This window comes from Vipera ursinii (genome assembly GCF_947247035.1).
Source record: "Vipera ursinii genome assembly, chromosome: 2".
NCBI lineage: Eukaryota > Metazoa > Chordata > Lepidosauria > Squamata > Viperidae > Vipera > Vipera ursinii.
This window is the reverse complement of record NC_139513.1, coordinates 194,188,851-194,209,137: the sequence shown is the minus strand read 5'-3', so window position 1 is coordinate 194,209,137 and position 20,287 is coordinate 194,188,851. Positions and strand designations below refer to the sequence as shown.

Sequence of the window (20,287 nt, the reverse complement as noted above, 5' to 3'; positions counted from 1 at the left end):
TGGGTGGCGACCAATAGATTTAAAGAAGCAATTTCCCGCCCAAAACCTACTTAACCGGCTGGAGACAGCAAGTCTAGCACAACCCAGCAACCAACACATGCAAAGCATGTCAGCCATTAACAACAGTTTAAACATAAAGCAAGTAATTTAAGCATATAATGCCAGTACGTTACGCAGACATACTGAAATTCACAGTCATGACACAAAGAAGAACACCACAAACTAACACCATGAGATCAGTAAATACCCAGGAATCTTAGTGTCCAAGATGGCATGCACTCAGCCTCCTAACATTCGACTATGCTGCCAAGCCTACATACAGGTGAAACTCAAAAAATTAGAATATCGTGCAAAAGTTCATTTATTTCAGTAATGCAACTTAAAAGGGGAAACTAATATATGAGATAGACTCATTACATGCAAAGCAAGATAGTTCAAGCCGTGATTTGTCATAATTGTGATGATTATGGCGTACAGCTCATGAAAACCTCGACGTGATGTCCCGTTGCCTGGAGGCGGTCCGGGTTTGGATGGAGAGAAACAGGCTTCGTCTCAATCCTGCCAAGACTGAGTGGCTGTGCATACCGGCATCTCAGACTAACCAATCTTTTCCATCGTTAACTATGGGGGGTGAGGTGTTACCCCCCGTTGATAGGGCCCGCAACTTGGGCGTCCTCCTGGATTCACGGCTCAGTTTGGAAGATCATATAGGCGCCGTGGCCAGGGGGGGCTTTTGCCCAGGTTCGCCTGGTGCGCCAGTTACGGCCCTATCTGGACCGAGATGCCCTATGCACAGTCACCCATGCGCTCGTGACCTCCCGGCTAGACTACTGCAATGCTCTCTACATGGGGCTGCCCCTGAGGACCACTCGGAGGCTTCAGCTGGTGCAGAATGCAGCCGTGCGAGTTGTGATGGGAGTCTCCCGATACTCCCGTGTAACACCTCTTCTCCGCGAGTTGCATTGGCTTCCAGTTGCCCTCCGGGTGAGATTCAAGGTGCTGGTGATGACCTATAAAACCCTAAATGGCATGGGCCCGGATTATCTGAGGGAGCACCTGCTGCCAACGTCAATTTCCCATCGTCCTGTGCGCTCCCACAGGGAGGGCCTCCTCAGGGTACCACTGGTCAAGGATTGCCAACGGGCGATCCCCAGGGGGAGGGCGTTCTCTGTGGGCACGCCTGCCCTATGGAATCAACTGCCAACGGAATTCCGGACTGCCCCCGACCTTCGTTCATTTCGCCGCGACCTAAAAACCTGGTTCTTTGAGCTATCTGGTCTGGACTGAGGGGTTTTAATGTTTTTAAATTGTGATTTTAATTTTTTTGGGGCTAGACTTAATTTAATTTTATATTGTATTGTTTTTAAATTTTGCCTTGTAAACCGCCCTGAGTCCTTCGGGAGTAGGGTGGTATATAAACCGAATTAATAAATAATAATAAATAAATAAAACCCCAAATCCACAATCTCAGTAAATTAGAATATTGTGAAAAGGTGCAATATTCTAGGCTCAAAGTGTCCCACTCTAATCAGCTAATTAAGCCATAACACCTGCAAAGAGTTTCTGAGCCTTTAAATGGTCTCTCAGTCTGATTCAGTAGGAATCACAATTATGGGGAAGATTGCTGACCTGACAGTTGTGCAGAAAACCATCATTGACACCCTTCATAAGGAGGGAAAGCCTCAAAAGGTAATTGCAAAAGAAGTTTGATGTTCCCAAAGTGCTGTATCAAAGCACATTAATAGAAAGTTATGTCGAAGGGAAAAGTGTGGAAGAAAAAGGTGCACAAGCAGCAGGGATGACCGCAGCCTGGAGAGGATTGTCAGGAAAAGGCCATTCAAAACTGTTGGGGACTTTCACAAGGATTGGACTGAGGCTGGAGTCAGTGCATCAAGAGCCACCACACACAGACGGATCCTGGACATGGGCTTCAAATGTCGTATTCCTCTTGTCAAGCCGCTCCTGAACAACAAACAATGTCAGAAGCGTCTTACCTGAGCTAAAGAAAAACAGACCTGGTCTGTTGCTCAGTGGTCCAAAGACCTCTTTTCTGATGAGAGCAACTTTTGCATCTCATTTGGAAACCAAGGACCCAGAGTCTGGAGGAAGAATGGAGAGGCACACACTGCAAGATGCTTGAAGTCCAGTGTGAAGTTTCCACAGTCTGTGTTGATTTGGGGAGCCATGTCATCTGCTGGTGTTGGTCCACTGTGCTTCATTAAGTCCAGGGTCAACGCAGCCATCTACCAGGAGATTTTGGAGCACTTCATGCTTCCTTCCACAGATGAGCTTTATGGGGATGCTGACTTCATTTTCCAGCAGGACTTGGCACCTGCCCACACTGCCAAAAGCACCAAAACCTGGTTCAATGACCGTGAGATTACTGTGCCTGATTGGCCAGCAAACTCACCTGACCTGGACCCCATAGAGAATCTATGGGGCATTGCCAAGAGAATGATGAGAGACATGAGACCGAACAATGCAGAATTGCTGAAGGCCGCTATTGAAGCATCCTGGTCTTCCATAACACCTCAGCAGTGCCACAGGCTGATAGCTTCCATGCCACGCCGCATTGAGGCAGTAATTGATGCAAAAGGGGCCCAGACCAAGTACTGAGTACATATGCATGCTTATACTTTTCAGAGGTCCAATATTGTTCTATGCACACTCCTTGTTTTATTGATTGCATGTAATATTCTAATTTTCTGAGATTGTGGATTTGGGGTTTTCATGACCTGTACGCCATAATCATCACAATTATGACAAATCACGGCTTGAACTATCTTGCTTTGCATGTAATGAGTCTATCTCATATATTAGTTTCCCCTTTTAAGTTTCATTACTGAAATAAATGAACTTTTGCACGATATTCTAATTTTTCGAGTTTCACCTGTATGTGGCATGCTGTAAACTAACACTTTCCTACTTTCCAGAATCTTCTAGGTTGGAGTTGCGGTCAGGTTTGTTCCTATCAGTGAACATTGGTAACTCAAAAGTTTGTAAGTAGAGGACTGTCTGTAACCTGTTATATAAGCTGTGGACAAACAAAGCGTGTTTTACTTCATTATGTAAACACAGTTTGAAAACCACTCTTGAGAATGTAAGTTAATTGTTTTTCCAGTTATTCATCAAAAGAAAAATAATGTACCACAGTGTAAATAGTCTAGGAATTATTGGTATAACAATGTGGAAAGCTTCCAGTTTAAATTTGATCTTTTCCTTGAATTCACTTGTGGGTTTAAGATGTACAGGTAATCCTCAACTTACAATAGTTTGTTTAGTGACCATTCAAAGTTACAACAGCACTGAAAAAAGCAACTTATGATCATTTTTCACAGTTATGATCTTTGCAGCATCCCTCTGATCACGTGATGAAAATTCAGGTGCTTGGCCAACTTTGGTTCATATTTATGACGGCTGCAGTGCCCAGAGGTTACGTGATCCCCTTTTGTGACCTTCTGACAAGCAAAGTGAATGGGGAACCCAGATTCACTTAACAACCAGGTTACTAACTTATCAACTTCAGTGATTCACTTAACAACTGGGAAAGGTCATACAATGGGGCAAAACTCACTTAGTAAATGTCAACAGAAATTTTGGGTTCAATTGTGGTTGATTAAGTCAAAGACTAAATTGTACTGTAAGCCTAAGAACATCTTTACTCTTTACTTACTGGACTCTTGTAAGAACGAAAACCTGGAATAATATTAATCTAAATGGTTATTATTAAAAGAAACAGTTAAAATGTGTTTTCAAATAGCACTGTATTCAGAACCAGCTAAGAGAAATCGTTGCCATAAAAAATACTATTTGTTATGGTTCATTCTAATTCAAAGATCATTGCTTTTATAGGTTTTTTTATGTATATTGAAGAACGTCAGACGTTTCCTTTTTCCTATAGCTGATTTTTTATGTTGTTGTTGCTTGAGCTCTCTAATTTTTTTTGTTATGCCTTTTCCCTTTTTTTTCTAACTCCCTTTCTTTGATTTTCTGGTATTTATTTATTTTTAATATATCGTAGATCAGAATACAGGTATGTCGTTTGGATCTGCTGGAGGAAATGTCAGTTATGCATATAAAAATAAGTAAACGTTCCCAGCCACATCTCAATATCAGCTTTCTTTCTCACTTCTGTAATATCTCACGTTCACTAGCCACATAATGTCAAGTGTTTACATCCATGGTGGATAAAAAATAATCTTTATTAATTTTGCATTCGGTGTATTTTGCATAAGCAGAGCCAGGGCTTTTTTTTTCCTCATAGAAAGCTCAGAACGGAGTTCCGGCACCTTTTTTGGATGGAACCTCGTAGGGTAGGCAAGGCGGGTTGTATGATATGTGTGAGTTCCGGCACCTTTTTCTTTTACAAAAAAAGCACTGAGCAGAGCCATTTTGGTGTCATGGTTAAGGCACCAGGCTAGAAACCGGGAGGCCATGAGTTCTAATCCTGCCTTAGGCATGAAAGACGCTGGGTGACTTTGGGCCAGTCACGCTCTGTCAGCCCAACTCACCTCACACAGTTATTGTGGGGAAAATAGGAGGAGGGAAGAATATTAGGTATGTTTGCCGAGCTATTTATAAAATAATAAAGGCAGGTTTTAAATTAATTAACCAGAGTCCCGATTATCCATTGCCCCAACCAGTAGCTTGCCCTGGAGATTAATTCCACAACCTGGTTCTACACCTATCTTTTTGCAAATGGTAATCGGACATGTTTAAATGGCTTTGGATTAGCTCCTGGCCCTTCTCCAGGAATTGATTTTCACCTCCCTCAGAGCTGTAATCTAACAGAGATGACAGCTGCAATACATACCACGTACACCCCAATTATGGCAACTCAGTGGAATGTAACCCCAAGCTGCATTAACTGGTTTCTTAGCACAGTAGAAATTGCATTAAGCAATCTTTTCTGTTGCATGTTTTTGTGACCTTTAAACTGAGGAACAAGGAAAGACTAGCTTGTGGGGGGGAAGGAATTAATTGACCACTGGTCTAATTTTAGCACTTTTAGTTCTTCCTGTTTCTTTACCATAACTGACGTAATGATTGCAAGAGCCAATGTATATTATGAGTGTGTTCCTGGGGAACCCCAGCAACCATTCTAAAATCCAATTGCTGTAAATTGCATGCTGTTAACTCATTTTTGTTCTCTTATTCATACCTCAGGTATGAATGATTCTTTTATGCTTGCAAGCTAACATTCGTTTAAATTTTCCTGTTTATCTGGGGTTTTTTGTTGTTGTTTTTAAAATTTGACAATATAATCACCATGACTATAATTCCGGAGGCAATTTTTAGAAGGCAAAAATTATATGCATACAAAGGAATCTATGCAGATTTTTGACTCCCAAGATAGTTCATATTACTCTTTCGTTAGAAAGAAAACATCTCTTTCACGTTTTGCAATGCTCTTTTTAGCTGTAGCTGCTACTGGACTGATATTTGTGGTGGTCCTTCTGTTTATTCATGCCTGGTTTTATTCTTTTTATTAGATTCTAAAGGGCATCACAATTAGGAGTTTGCTATTTATTTAAGTGGCATAGTCCCTAGGACAGGGATCTTCAAACTTGGCCCTTTTATGACTTGTGGACTTCAATTCCCAGAATTTCTCAGCCAGGCATGCTGGCTGAAGAATTCTGGGAGTTGAAGTCCACAAGTCATAAAAGCGCCAGGTTTGAAGACCCCTGCCCTAGGATGAAGGAATGAGTAGAGCTGGAATTAACTTCCACTTAGTTTGCCTTCCACTATTCTTCCCTTTGGACTGAATTTGGATCTTAAACAGCTCATTTTCAGACCTAGAAATCCGTTGCAAGGTTGCAAGAGCACACTTTTCAAAGACTTGAGGATTCAGGTTCATATTTGCATAGAAAGCATGCTAAATTACATGTATACATGCAACGTTTGGCCAGCAAAAAGATGCCAACGAGATTTCTTTTAGGCTGACAAATTGTGGGATACCCACAAGGTTTTTTGAGATACTGTGCTTGTGCTTGCTTATCACAATTACTCTGATTAATGAGTTAACTTATTTACTGCTTCACACAATGCATTGAGACATTTAAGCAAAGGAAAAGGCCAAGATGAAAGACATGATCACATGAGCCCTGCCTCTTTTTTACATGTAGGTGACACGTGTCATATAATTAAAAAGGGATGGACTTCAATTGCATGACCCCACACATTATCTTCACTCTTTTAACCTTCTCTGTGGATATCCCTAGAGTTTGAATTCAGGTAATATCCTAGGTAAAATCCTAATAATATTAAGGTTAACCAAGGTTGCACCTTGCATCTTTAAATGATCATGTTAAGTGCACGGTGCAAATACAACCAGTATGTCCCTGTGAAAATAACTATTTTGCAAGACTAGTGAAATAATTAATAAAATAAGGTAGATGAAGCATATGGGACAATTATGTCACTAATATAATGCAGGTCTTATTATGCATTAAGGTTTGGGTAATTTAAGGATCCAAAATAAACTTTATTGATCAATCTGTTAATTTAGAAGGCGAAAAACTTTTTTAAAAAAAATTACCTGCAGACTTTTGTAGAATACTGAAGTAACTTCAAATTCTATTTAAACTTTTCAGATTATTAAGATTAGATGTTTTCTCAAGTTGAACCTGGAGAATTGGATTTTTCAAAAGGAAGTGGAATTTACTCATTTCCAAAACTAGTATAAGCATTATAATAAAAACACCATTTGATACTTCAACAACTTTGTTAGAAGTACAAGTCAAATGGCAGATTAGCTGTTGCATTTCAATAATAGAAAACCTGGGGCTTTGTGTACACCTGTACAGTATGGTTATCATTAAGTAATACAACTAAAATGGGGTTTGGGGGTAAATATCTCATTGGCATAAGTTTAAAATTAGAAATTAAGGGTGAGATCCCAGTGAAAGAGTCAAGAATAATTTGAAAGTTATTTCTGTTTGCAACTGCTCAAAGTCAGTCTTGACTTATATTGACAGTTCATAGGATTAAAATCCAGTTTCACTCAGTAATTCTATCATGCATCAGGAATGACTTTTGCCCAAGTGGCAGCATCTGTCTCTTGCAATGTCTTGGCCAATGGATCGGATTTGGTAATGCTCAAAGTCTTGCCAGTTAGGGCACAGTTGCATACATTAGCTTTGTTAAAACTAATTCCCAGATTATTTGATTGCTAAAGTTTATTTTGGCCACAACTAGGCCCATGCCTATAACTTGACTTAAAATATGAAGGATGAAGAACATGGAATCAACATAATTTTAAAAATGCGATGACTAAGAATCATTTTTAGGACCATCCACGTATTTGAATTATATTTTTCAGCAACATGTTGAGGGAATAGGGATCCTGTACAGACTTACATTGACTCCTTGCTGCTTCATCCGAAAGAGTTTTTCCATATACAAATTGGATTTAATGATTAAGAGTTTGGACCTGTATTCCTGGTATTTCTTTGAACTAGTTTGGATAAAAATATAATTTTCATGCAACACCATGAAAATTTACTTCTGTGATATCCTGAGTCCTTGTTGAACAAAAGAACCAGCCTGGTTTGGTACTAATCCTGGTTGAATTATTTAAATCTGAAAGGATTTTGGATAAATAGGCTAGCTGGAGGCCAGAAGAGCAGGTCACTTTTAAGTGTCAATCTCTCTTCAAATTTGGATGAAACTAAGAACTGGCCTCAGCATTAACAAACATCTAGCAGACTATCTACAGGTAGCCCTTGACTTACAACAGTTCATTTAGTGACTGTTCAAAATTACAACAGCACTAAAAAAAGTGACATGACCGTTTTTCACAGTTACAACCTTTGCAGCATCCCCACAATTGTGTGATCAAAATTCAGATGCTTGGCAACTGGTTCATACTGATGCCCATGCTGTGTCCCAAAGTCATGCGATCACCTTTTTGTAACCTTCTGGCAAGCAAAGTCGATGGAGGAAGCCAGATTCTCTTACTAATGTATCGGTTGCAGTGATTCACTTAATAACGGTGGCAAGAAAAGCCGTAAAATGGGGCGAAACTCAAGCCACAGAAATTTTGGGCTCAGTTGTGGCCATAAAAGAAACAGAGGTTAGCCCTATGTTTATTTTAGTTGATGTTCTTGTTGTGATATCGGATTTGCTTTCAAAACACATTTTGGGTTGGGGTTTTTTTTTGTTTTGTTGTGATGTATTATTACCCACTAAAGGAGTTCTTTAAAGGGCAGCAAAGAGATACGATATCTCAAGTATCACTCTTTGCTGCCCTCTGGTGGTTGTCTGAAAGTTTTCAGGCCAAATTCTGTATAGCAGCCCTGCTAGAGCAGGTTTTGCTGCAGCAGGCTCTTGGTAAAAGTATATTGTTAGGACTTTGGAACTTGAATCTGGACAATTGTAGATAGTCTAGTTTAGTCCAACCCTGAGAATTGTTTGCCTTTTATGCACAAGGGCCCTTTCAGCAAAGGAAGGATGTGCAACATTTCTGTAAGAACTGGCTGACAACAGGAAATCTTTGATGACGTTGACCCGATATAATTACTGGAAAAATGACCTTCAACCTTGAATTGGTCAACAGAGAGATAGCTATTTCACATTTTGCTTGAAGTTCAGGGACTTCACTTAAGTACACAGAGTATTTCATTATTTATTTATGTGGTAACTAGATATTCTCCAACCTTTGGTCAACTAATATCTCCCAGTGCGATTCACATATATGGGATAAATAAGTGAGAGAGGGCTGGTCCTCTGGCTTATTAAATGATAGGGGAAACAGGTGGAAAAAGAGGATTCTTAAAGGTGAGAATAACTAGATGAACTACAAATGAGCATTCTGCTTTAGCTTAAGGCAAGCTAATTTTCCTCTGTTGTTGACCTTGTAGTGAGTGATTCTCATTCTTTGGCCAAGGGATGGGGTCAGGGTGTTGTGAATGCTACCATCCAGGTCAACAGGCAATGAACTAAACGTTATTTTTGTAATCAGGAAGTTAACTTTTAGAAAACCAGGACACTGGGGTCACATACTTCCTTTTCTAATCACTTGCAGAAATTGCTTGTTTACTGCTTTTCAGCTATTAGGAGCCTTTGGATGGACAATTTTTACAGAGGCAGGCCGTTTCCTTCAGTCCTTAATGAAATAAGTTTTAAATGCATGTTTAAGGACTTTTTAAAATACTTCAGCATTTTTAGCAAAAGAGCGATTAGAACTTTGATTTTGGAAAGTCACAAAGGGTCCAGATGGATTTGAAATAAGATTTTGGAATTAATTATAAGAATCCTTCCCATAGGAAAGTGTTGTTTTGAATTCTCTTAAAAACATGATAGGGTGAGACTTTGGATTTAGACATTAGAAGGTATCAGAATAAATATTACAATTAACAGAGAGGAATAGTTACATTTGACTTATTAATACAGCATGGAGCAAAGTAGTTTAATACGGGATGTATTGAAGATATTTTTGAACGATAAGCACTCTATAGATAGATTGGTTTTTGAAAGATGTTATGGAAAGCAACGTGTTTTACTGGACAAGACTGAGATTGATGTGAAAGTGGATTTTAAAATGACAAGCTTCGGGAATGATATGAAAAAAGATATTATACTGGACATGCAAATGAAACTGCCTAACATTTTAGTAATTAAAAGGATGTACAGATAACAAATTAAAAAAATGACCTGGATAATTTTTCTATATTAGATTTACATAATTAAAACTTTGAAGGATTTTGTGACAATGGACAATAAATAAATAAAGTTCTAGAACTTTATTTGAGGGGACTAAAGATTTTATTTATTTATTTGTATCTTGCCTTTATTCTTTTTACAGATAAGGTGGTGAACATATCCAACACACTTCCACCCTCCTAGTTTTTCCAAGAACAACAGTCCTGGGAGGTAGTTGGGCTGAGAGGGAGTGACTGACTCACTTGGTTTTCATGGCTAAGGTGACATTTGATCTCATGGTCTCCTGCTTTCTAGTCTGGTGCTTTAATCACTAGAGAAAAGGGGGAAAAAGAGACAAAGATTGTTAAAAGTAAAAGAAAGGAATATGATTTTTTTATTTGATCAAGGTTAAATAGATACGTTGTTATCTCTAATAACCCTTAATACATTTTTGCTGATCAGGACTGAAACACTGAAAATTTGGTTTATAGATAACAAATGTGATCTGGGAAGAAAAGACCATTTGCTGTATTTTAAAAGAAAGTGATAAATTGCTAAAATTATTTATAGTGATGACAGTGGGAAGTCCCGGTTTATACATTTCTTTATTATATTTTTATTTTTCTTTCCTTTCTTTTTATTTTCTGCACTATTTTTTTCTTTTTACTCTCTTATTTTTTGAATTTGTATTAGTTTTTATCTTTTTAATTGGTATGTATGTATGTATGTATGTATGGAGAGAGAGAGAGAGAGAGAGAGAACCAGAGCTTTAGGCAATAGACTTGCATTCCAGTGCTTTCACTCATGGCCTCAACCTGGTCTTTCTCATTCTTATTATCCTGGCCTTCCAAGGCCTATCAAACAACCTGGAATTCAGGCAGTCTTCCGTTAATGACCACTTGTTCAGCAACTGAAGATACAACGGAGCTGAACAAGGAGGTTCAGCTGTTACAATGTTGTGATGCAAGGACTTGGCAACCAGCTCACAATTACAATGGCTGCAGTGTCCTTGAGTGCTATTTGCAACCTGAACTGTGGGCTTTCAACAAGCAGAGTCAAAGGGGGAGTCAGCAGGGGCTGACAAACGGCAATTATGTGACATGGCACCTAACAATCCCATGAAATTCACCAAACAACTGCAGCTGGAAATTTCCAATCTGTGTGGTAAGTTGCTTTACGACCGCATCACACAGCAACAAGACTCCCTGGTCCAAATCACTGTTGTTAATTGGAGGACCACTTGTTTTGTGCTTCTTGATTACCAAACTAATAAACATTCAGGAGCCAATTGTGTAGAAAGTCAGCTGCAAGCTTCTTCAGTATCAATGAGAAGATCCATTGCATGGATCATAGGAAGCCTCTCTCGTGTATATGATGAAATAGTACAGATGCTGGAATTCTTGCAACCCCACCCCTTTCTTCTCAATAAATCTTGTTAATGAGAACATGGTGAGGATTGCACTTGGAAAGAATTACGTTGGGTTTTAAGCAGTTGCCGAAGAGCCTGGCAGATATGATCTTAATATACAAAGTGATCAAAACTAGGATTAACATATGTCCATATTTTCCCAGAAACAGAAGTCACGGGAAGAGAAGTATTCCAAATCTTAATGTTTGAATTCTAAACTCAGATGTTCTGAAATGGGGCAGCAGAGGTGTAGTGATTGGCAGTGTAACCTTCAGAGAAGAGATGCATACTCTGCATCCTAGACTAGAACATCACCTTTGCTGCCTCCTGATTGGTGCGCAAAAACAAGGGAAATTGATCAGCAAAGAAAAACACAGCAGTGCTACTCCCTGTGAACTGTTAGGAGATGCCATACAGGGTTTGGGGTGGTTTAAGACTGCTATTTGTTGTTTACTAGACAAGAGGGATGCGGTGGCTCAGTGGGTTAGGATGCTGAGCTTGTCGATCAGAAGGTCGGCAGTTTGGCGGGTCGAATCCCAAGTGCCGTGTAACTGAGTGAGCGCCTGTTACTCGTCCCAGCTTCTGCCAACCTAGCAGTTCGAAAGCACGTAAAAAATGCAAGTAGAAAAATAGGGACCACTACGGTGGGAAGGTAACAGCGTTCCGTGCGCCTTTGGCGTCTAGTCATGCCGGCCACATGACCACGGAGACGTCCTTGGACAAGCGCTGGCTCTTTGGCTTTGAAACGGAGATGAGCACCGGCCCCTAGAGACAGAAATGACTAGCACACATGTGCGGGGGAACCTTTACCTTTTACCTTTTAGACAAGAGAATGAAAAAGAAAAGGCTTATTCGAATGTTAGTTTATGTTCCTAAGACATTTGATTTCACATCACAACCATCTAATGGTTCAGACTTCTGATCTCAGACCACAAACCCTGGTTCAGTTTGTAAAAACTTGTGATTTTATAGTATAAACCCTGGCAGAGATTTTTGAATGAGAAATACCGGCTTAATTTCACTTGGGAGCAATCAAGGATCTGCAAATGATTTATTTTGGCATTTGCAGTCCCTGTGCTAAAAGTAAGTGAGTGAATGAATGAATGAATGAATGAATGAGTCAGTCAGTCCTTCAGTTAAGTCAATCAATCAATCAATTTTTCATGGTTCTCTGTTTCTAGCAGGTCCTGTTTTCAAGTGCAGAGATACATATCAACTCCATCTAAGCATTAAAAAAATTAATATACTGTAGTGTAAACACTCTTTTTTAATGAAATATTTAGAAAATGTGAGCTGTGCAATCTAGTGCTTTCCATATGTGTTTCAGATATAGTATTCACCAGCTAGCATTCCCATTTATAACACTGACTGAAGATCATGGGAATTGGTTTCAGACTTCTAAACACCATGTAGAGAAAACATTATTAAATAATCAAATGCTCTTGATTTACTTGATTTATCTATCAGTATTTTATAGTGTTTTTCAATATTATGCATAGGCAACAATATTGTGCATTCATTACAGATGAACATTATTTGCAAAAACCAAAACTCCTTCCACTCAAAATAGCTATTGCAAATATATAGAAAGCTCCAATTTCACCACCAACAGAAAAATAAATGTTGCAATGGTATTTTGACATGTGTAACAATGAAGCTTAGCTGAGATGCTGAGTCAAAGGGCCGGGAAGAAACAATGCTCATCCTCATTAAAAGAGATGTCTAAAGATTTGCTTTAATTTACTTTTTTCCTGAACTTCACCAATCAGCCTTGGAAGTTGTTAAGTTGTAGCCGCCGCGTGGACACAAGACAGAGATAGGGTACACGAAATGTTCCTTTTATTGATTACATAATGGAAGCCCAGTCCTACCCTCGTCAACCCCTTATATACAACTGATGCCCCGCCAGCTGACCAACCCGATTGCTCTATTTTCCCGCCTGTCAGGTAACACCCAACCCGGTGTCGTATATTTCCCGCCAGACAGGTTTACCTATCACATCACCTGGGTGATGTCAGTGATGTTAGGTTGGCTGTGCCAGCCAAGCATCCTACATACACAACAGAAGTATTATTCCATTTTTATCAACAACACAAGCTTGTGACAAGCTTATGAACAAAATAGATCCTGTGACAGTGCTAGACACCACCCCTAGAACTCTAAATGAATTTATTTTTCTTGGAATTAAATGTTGGTGTGCAATTATCACATGTGATTCAAGCAACAACATGCTTGGCAGTGAAGTCAGCCAAACTTGCAAGATTTCTTTTTTGGACACGGGTGCCTTGATCCTGTGAAAGGTTGTGGTCTCCTGTGTTGAACTATTGACTCGCCAAAGAGTAGGGAGATTATATTTGCTGATTTCCCAATATATCACCTCATTCCTATCTAAGGGACACTGATGATGATGGCTTGGAATCATAGGACTTGTAATTCAACACATCTAAAGGCCAAGTGAGAGAAGACTGACATTCAGTGTTATATGGGAGACACAATAGGAAAAGATTTTACATTTTCTTAGGCTTTTAGGGCCAGTTAGAAAACTCCATGGACAACAGAGTTAAGCGCAATTTCGGTGAGATACTTTTATAAAGTGAAATTATAGAAGACTTAAGATCCTGCAGATTGCAAATATTGGCTTCATAACCTCTGACACCTTTTCCTCCTGATTGCTTATGTTGCCTTTTTACTAATTATTCTACAATTTCCTGTGATTGCTAACATTGATCTCTGCCAATCCTGGTACTGATCTGCAGATGGATCTACCCGATGACCAATTGTTGAATCATCTACCCAGAGGGCATGGAGGTTCTTCAGGCTAACACCAAAACTATGCCCACATTTTGCTGCACCCTCATACCAAGCCCTTTACTCAAGGATCGTATACCACATTCCTTCCTGCTGAATTGTTGCAAAGTTCCTGTTAATCTTTCTGAATGGGTTTAATGTCTTGCCAAACAATTTTTGTATGCGTAAGGCTGACTATGGTCAACCTGTGCAGTTTGTGGCCCACAGACAGGACGAGGGATGGAAGAAACAAACATCTATCTTGTAAAGGACACTTAGTACATTTAAGTCTGAATTAGGCTTTGAGGGATAAGCTTTGAAGGGTTTTATATATATATATATATAGTTGTGCTCTGAACACATCTGATTTGATAGTGAAGCCCTAAGGGCGTTTAAACTAAATTACATGGCAAGATATCAGGCTGATTCATACATTGATTAAACACTGCATGGTGTCTTTTTAAGTTGGAAAGACAAAGGAAAGATTTGTAGCAGCCAAATCTTTATTACGGTAGTATTTTTTTTTCCTTTCATTTTTTATACTGTGCCTTTCCAGGCATTAATTCATGAAACCTATGAATAATTTTTAAAAATTGGCAATAAGACATGACTATGACAGTTCACCTTAGAGGGAATGTATCTCTGATCATTGAGTCTCTTGGCAACTGGCGAGTTTCACAACAGGATCATTTGCTGGAAATGGGCCACTAGAGTCGATGGACATTGATTTGCTCCAACAACTCTCGTGTTCTTTGCTGCATGACGCGATGAGTTTTAAATCCTTAGTTAAAAATCATTTTAAAAAATCTTGTTAAAAATCAGAGAAAACACCCCAGTAAATATATACTTACCTTACCTTTCTTAGTGATGTAATTTTACGATGAAGGGATTTAATGGATTAAAAATGTCTTATTGTTTTATATAGTGCAAATATTCATTTTGGAAGCTGCCTTTGGGAAGTAGAACAGAAGTAGCTTTAACAAGGTGACTGCAAATACTTTTTAAGGAAAATACCAGACCAAAGTAAGTCTGACTTTGCTCTCTTCACAAAAGATTATGCAAATGACCCCCTGGGAAACTAACTCAGGAGCTAAAGTGGTCAGATGTGTGTCTGATACCGAAATAGTAGCTTAAATTTAGCATGTGATGTGACTGTTGTCCTCCCAGATCCTCCCAATCTCCACCACAGCAGCTGCAGCTAAAAATAGAAGATGATAAGAGAGAAGGTTTCTCGATCGGAAAAACAGATCCCAAGTAACTGACAGAATCACAAAGCAGCAATGCACTCTCTACGGTTTCTGAGCGCTGAAATTCTGGTCTCCAAGGGGCAGTTGGTAAGGCAAAACCTGAGCCATCTTGCACACAACCTCTTCCCTCTTCTTTTTAAGGCAAGCTACTTACAGGAGCAGGTGGAGGTGATTCATGACCTGGTGGAGAACTGGCCGCTGCCCGAATTCAATGTTGGAAAGCTCCTGGGGAAGACAGCTGATCACCCTGAAGACATCAGTAACAGAGCCTGTTCTTTGTGCCTGGCCAGCTGCCTAGCTGGTTTGAAGGACTATGTTTTGAATTGCTCATCACCCTACGCGAAACGACTCAAAACGGTGGACTTGACAGGCATAAAGGACGTTGAGGTTCAGCTCTGCCCCTGTAGGAAAACAATGGGACGATGGGCCCGGACAGAGCTGCTCTCGAGGACCTGCTATGATCTGCTGGTGGACATGCAAAACCTGCCCTTCCATCTGGATGTGTTTGAGATCTCTGTTGATGTCTTAGCCGACATCTTTGTTACTGAACGAAGCTATGAGGTAGTTGTCCAGGCCCTGCTAATGAGGTGTCACTGCCCACTCAAAATCCGCTGCAAAGCCTTCCGAGTGGACAACCTGGCTCTAAAGAAGCTCTTCTACATCATAAAGCTTACCGAGCCCTCTTCCTTGGGCAAGTTTGAAGTAGTTCACAATGTTAGGCTCCATATGGAACATTTGCAAGTGCTTTTTAATAACGTCCAATTTCCTAAACTGGCATCGCTCACACTGCCAGCTGGGACCTTTGATGTGAGAAGGTTCACCCCAGAGGATGAAGCCACTCTTTCAGGAATTGGGGAAAAGATGAGCCAGATGACTCAGCTGATAGAGCTGAGCCTAGCATTTTCCACCCTTACCGGACGGCTCCGTAAACTGCTCAGGTAATGCGTCCCACATTGCTTTTGCTGGTGAGTCAAAATGCCAGGTGGTTGGAAATGCATGAAGAAAGGATGAGGTATAGCCACCAAGCAGCTGCCACTGTTGATGGGAGGGAGGCAGGTTGACGGAGAACAGCAATTGCATGTTGCTGTTTAATTGCTAACAAGTCACTCACTCACCAGGATGGTTCCATATTATTTCAGTCTTACTTGAAAAGGAATTGAATCTGGGAGAAACCAGCTGCCTCAAAATGTCTCTGAGATACTCTAGCTAAGAGAAATGAACTCAGATTTTCATTGGCTTAGGCCATTGTTTAATAAGAGACCAATGAAATCCTCCCATGGGGATTTCCAGATAAAAATATACAGCTGACAGGTCTTCAGCCTGCAAAATATAAAACATTTTATATTTTGGGGTTAATAGTTAAGAGTTCTGTGCAATAAGTATCCAGTGGGTACTGGTTCCACTACTATAAGCAACAGTGGCTTTTTCTAATTCTTTTTTTACCCTTTCCATTGATTTACAGAACATATTTATATATCCAGGGCTTTTTTTCTCATAGAAAGCTCAGAACGGAGTTCCGGCACCTTTTTTGGATGGAACCTTGTAGGGTAGGTAAGGTGGGTTGTATGACATGTGTGAGTTCCGGCACCTTTTTCTTTTACAAAAAAAGCACTGGATATATCTCTACTGAAAAGGAAGACCCCTGAATTCAGTCTGGCTTACTTCCATGTGTATAAGATTGATCTGTAATCATCTTTAAAAATGCAGCAGTTTGAGAAAAATTTTACTTGGGGTCTGATTAAGTCTTCAATGATAGAACCAAAGAAAAATCTCTTTCTATACAAAGTATTTACATTTCACATAAATAAATAATATCTCAATTGTAATTTGCTCTCAAAAGCAGTTTTATACTGTAGAAGATCTATTTTTTTTTACAACAAAACTATATTGGGGGCACTTTCTGAGCCAACAATCAAAGCTATATCAATGATATTATCATTTTTTTTGCTGTACCTGAGGCAGAAAGAAATGATAAACAGCTACTGAATTCATTATTTAAGTCACCATCCTGGCATGGAATATCTTTCTTTCGCTCAGGCGTTTCCAGCCCACAACCAAAGGGCTGCATGTGGTCCGCAAGATAATAAAAAATATATAAAAAATGAAGTTTGTTATTAATAAAGGAGAATATTTGTAGCTCAGGATTTGGTGCTGTCTGAGCTTGTCTGTTTTCTTATAGATGTTTTATTACCAAAGCTGGGTAGCATCATCAGTGCCAGTTACCTGGCTTGGGTAATGAAACGTCTGCAAATAAACAACCAAGCTCAGAGAGCACCAAGGACCTCTGAAATTTGTTATTTATATACGTTAGCTATATTATATATTTTATATGCAGACCAAGACAATTCTTCTTGACCCAACGTGGCCTAGGCAAGTCAAAAGATTGGACAATCAAGCTTTAGATAGAAATCTAAAATAATAGAGGATCAAGAAACCCTACATTTGTTAAGTTAAGAAGGATCTTTTCTTCTGAGGAGGGATGTGACATTAACAAGGGCTCTATGGACAAGAAGGCCATTTGGGAACTTCATGTCTGGCTTGATAGGGACTGACAGATGTGGGGAGGGGGAGTATCTCTGTCCAGTAAATGTTATATTAGTAGAGTTTTGTGTCAGCTCATTGACTGTTAGACATCTTGATTTGGCCATGAAGAATTCTGAATCAGTATTTTCGTCAATTCTGTGAGCACTAAATATTTTGGTCTATCTCACCCTGGTTTGACCTCTCCACTGTTCACCCCTACTCTTTCTGGAATACTTGAATACTTGAAAATAAAGTGTCTTAGCCTCAGAACAAATGTTCTGTTTACATCCCGACTCTATGTGAATGGAAACTAATTTATTTCTACTTTCTTCTTCCTGTACTTCAATCAGCCACCAATTTATATGAGGACTTTTCCTCTTATCCCATGGCTGCTAAATTTGCTCAGAGTCTTTGATGAGGGACTTTGTTAAAAGCCTTTTAAAATGCCGAATAAACAAGCTGTCATGGTTCCAACAGATGAAACTCTTCAAAAGAACTTTGAGGCATTATTTACCTTAAAGAATCTTTTATTTGAGAAACATAATACCAGCACTACATAGTTGAGACCAAAAACTAAATTCCCCTTTCCTGGGTACAATGTAACAAAGCACAATTCCCTCTTCCAATTAACAGTCATAAATCACATTCCCCAATTAGTTTGAAGTGTGGGCTTTCTCCCCAACTCTCCAGCCCGCCAAAATTCTAACAACTCAGGGCCCAATGATCTTGGGTTCCCATAGCTGAGTTATTATTGTTGTGACTAACTAGACTCTCATCCACATTCTCCCTCCTAGCATCAACTAACTCTAAAAGCATCTGTTGTCAAAGTAAGAACATCCGATGTTAGCAGCGTTGACATAAGGTCTGGCAAATTAATCCTATCCACTTACTTGATGAAACTTTCAGACGTCTCTAAAAAATCAGTGAGGCAGGAATTACCTTTGCATAAACCCTACTAAAGAATTAGCAAGATGTTGCCATATGCCCAGGTGACCATTTTATTTTTTAATACCACTTTCCCACCCATTTACCTAGCTAGGTGATCTATATTTTCCTGAATCCTTTTTAAAAAATTGACATTAGAGCCATTTTCCATTCTTATGTTACAGAGGTTAGCGTGTGCATGTTTATTTATCTCTTGTTTTTAAAAGCTGTAGAATGGCACTGTACTTGTGCAGTTATTGAATTGGTGGTTTTATTGAACTTTCCAGTCCTTTGAAGACACCGCTGAAAATGCTGGATGTTTCTAATTGTTCGCTGAACCATCTTGACATGGCTTATTTAGCCAACAGCCTGCATTCAGAGAGCCTAGAAGCTCTTGACATCAGCGGACATGATGTGGCTGATTTGTACCCATCCACCTTCTTCAAACTCCTGAACCGTTCATCTTACACACTGAAAAGTCTCATGCTTGAGGAATGCAACATTCAGGACATTCATATCAACATGCTGATTTTGGGATTGGTTCCTTGTCGAAAATTAGAGGAGCTGAAGTTCCTTGGAAATCCTCTATCTTCTCGAGCCTTGAAATGTCTTTTTAATATTTTCATTGATTTTCCAAGGCTGAAATATATTGAATTTCCAGTTCCAAGAGACTGCTATGCAAGCAACATCAGTTACCCAATTGGTGAAAGTGATCTTTTGAAATTTGACCACCAGAAATATGAGAGAATAGTCGAAGAACTTCACATGATTTTATTGCAAGCAAAGCGGGAAGACATCACGGCTTCTACTCCTCTCTATGGAGGGTATGATGCTGCAATTCAGGAAACAGGAAATGAACTAGGAATTTCTTTGTTGAAGTCATTCCAAGATGCCCTACAAAATTTCAGCGTGGCACTTAAGGAAATGAGCTGAAATTTGAAGCTGAACAAGTATAAAGAAACAAAATGTGAGCACATATGGAGAACTGAAAAGAGATTTGTGGTACCATCAAACTGATATCATGGTCACCTGAAGATCTCCCATAGAACTATAAGCATCCCCTTTTATACTGGTTTGACCTTCCATCATCTTTATTTCCTGAGAAAATTCAGACACACATACTAAAAATAAGATAAATCACAAATATATTTTTTAAAGTATACATGGACCTAGTGATGTCCATTACGCAATCCAGTGTTTGGGGATTCCATTTAGGGAATTCCAGAGCAAGCCCTAATGCAGTAAATGCAAAACTGCAACCCACTTTGCACCCTTCCTCATTTATTTTTATAGATATTTTGGCAAGAAATTGAAGCTCTCATTGGCAAATAAAATATCTGATTTGGATGCTAAATAGATGGTTGTTTCAGAATGCTTCAATATATGGTACTTACTATTTTACGTTCATGAACCAATCTGAGATTTCACCATATCTATGCACTCAATATTACGCTGTGTTTTTTTCTGTGAGTCCTGTGGAATGGCCATTTTATCCTAGACAGCCCAATCTACCCAGTTTGTCCAAGAGAATATGATTAAATTAAATGATTTCTATGCATATATGAGTCAGAGAAATGACTATCAATCTCTAATTTTCAATGTTTTTCTTGGTATATCAATGTTAAGTGCAGTATATAGCTGAGTATACACAAGAAATATATATATATTTCCCTTATGTTGCCTGACAGTATATTTGACAATACAGCAATTGTAGAGCATTAACAAGTATATGGAAATTGGAAATGAGTTTTTCTCT

General features: G+C 39.3%; 1 protein-coding gene across 1 annotated transcript; it reads left to right on the top strand.

Moving 5' to 3' along the window:
• Positions 1 to 15,105: 15,105 nt before the first annotated feature.
• On the top strand, positions 15,106 to 19,972 carry LRRC14B (leucine rich repeat containing 14B). The gene is made up of 2 exons (XM_083356901.1): positions 15,106 to 16,022; positions 18,819 to 19,972. Exons 1-2 carry the CDS (start codon positions 15,118 to 15,120, stop codon positions 19,462 to 19,464), a joined length of 1,551 nt encoding a protein of 516 aa, XP_083213027.1. The 5' UTR covers positions 15,106 to 15,117; the 3' UTR covers positions 19,465 to 19,972.
• Positions 19,973 to 20,287: the final 315 nt, after the last annotated feature.

What these genes read in the sequence shown, in the direction of transcription:
- LRRC14B (XM_083356901.1), top strand. Translation starts at nt 15,118, where the DNA reads ATGCACTCTCTACGGTTTCTGAGCGCTGAAATTCTGGTCTCCAAGGGG. An exon ending in CGGCTCCGTAAACTGCTCAG is followed by an intron (nt 16,023 to 18,818) that starts GTAATGCGTCCC and finishes TGAACTTTCCAG; the next exon opens with TCCTTTGAAGACACCGCTGA.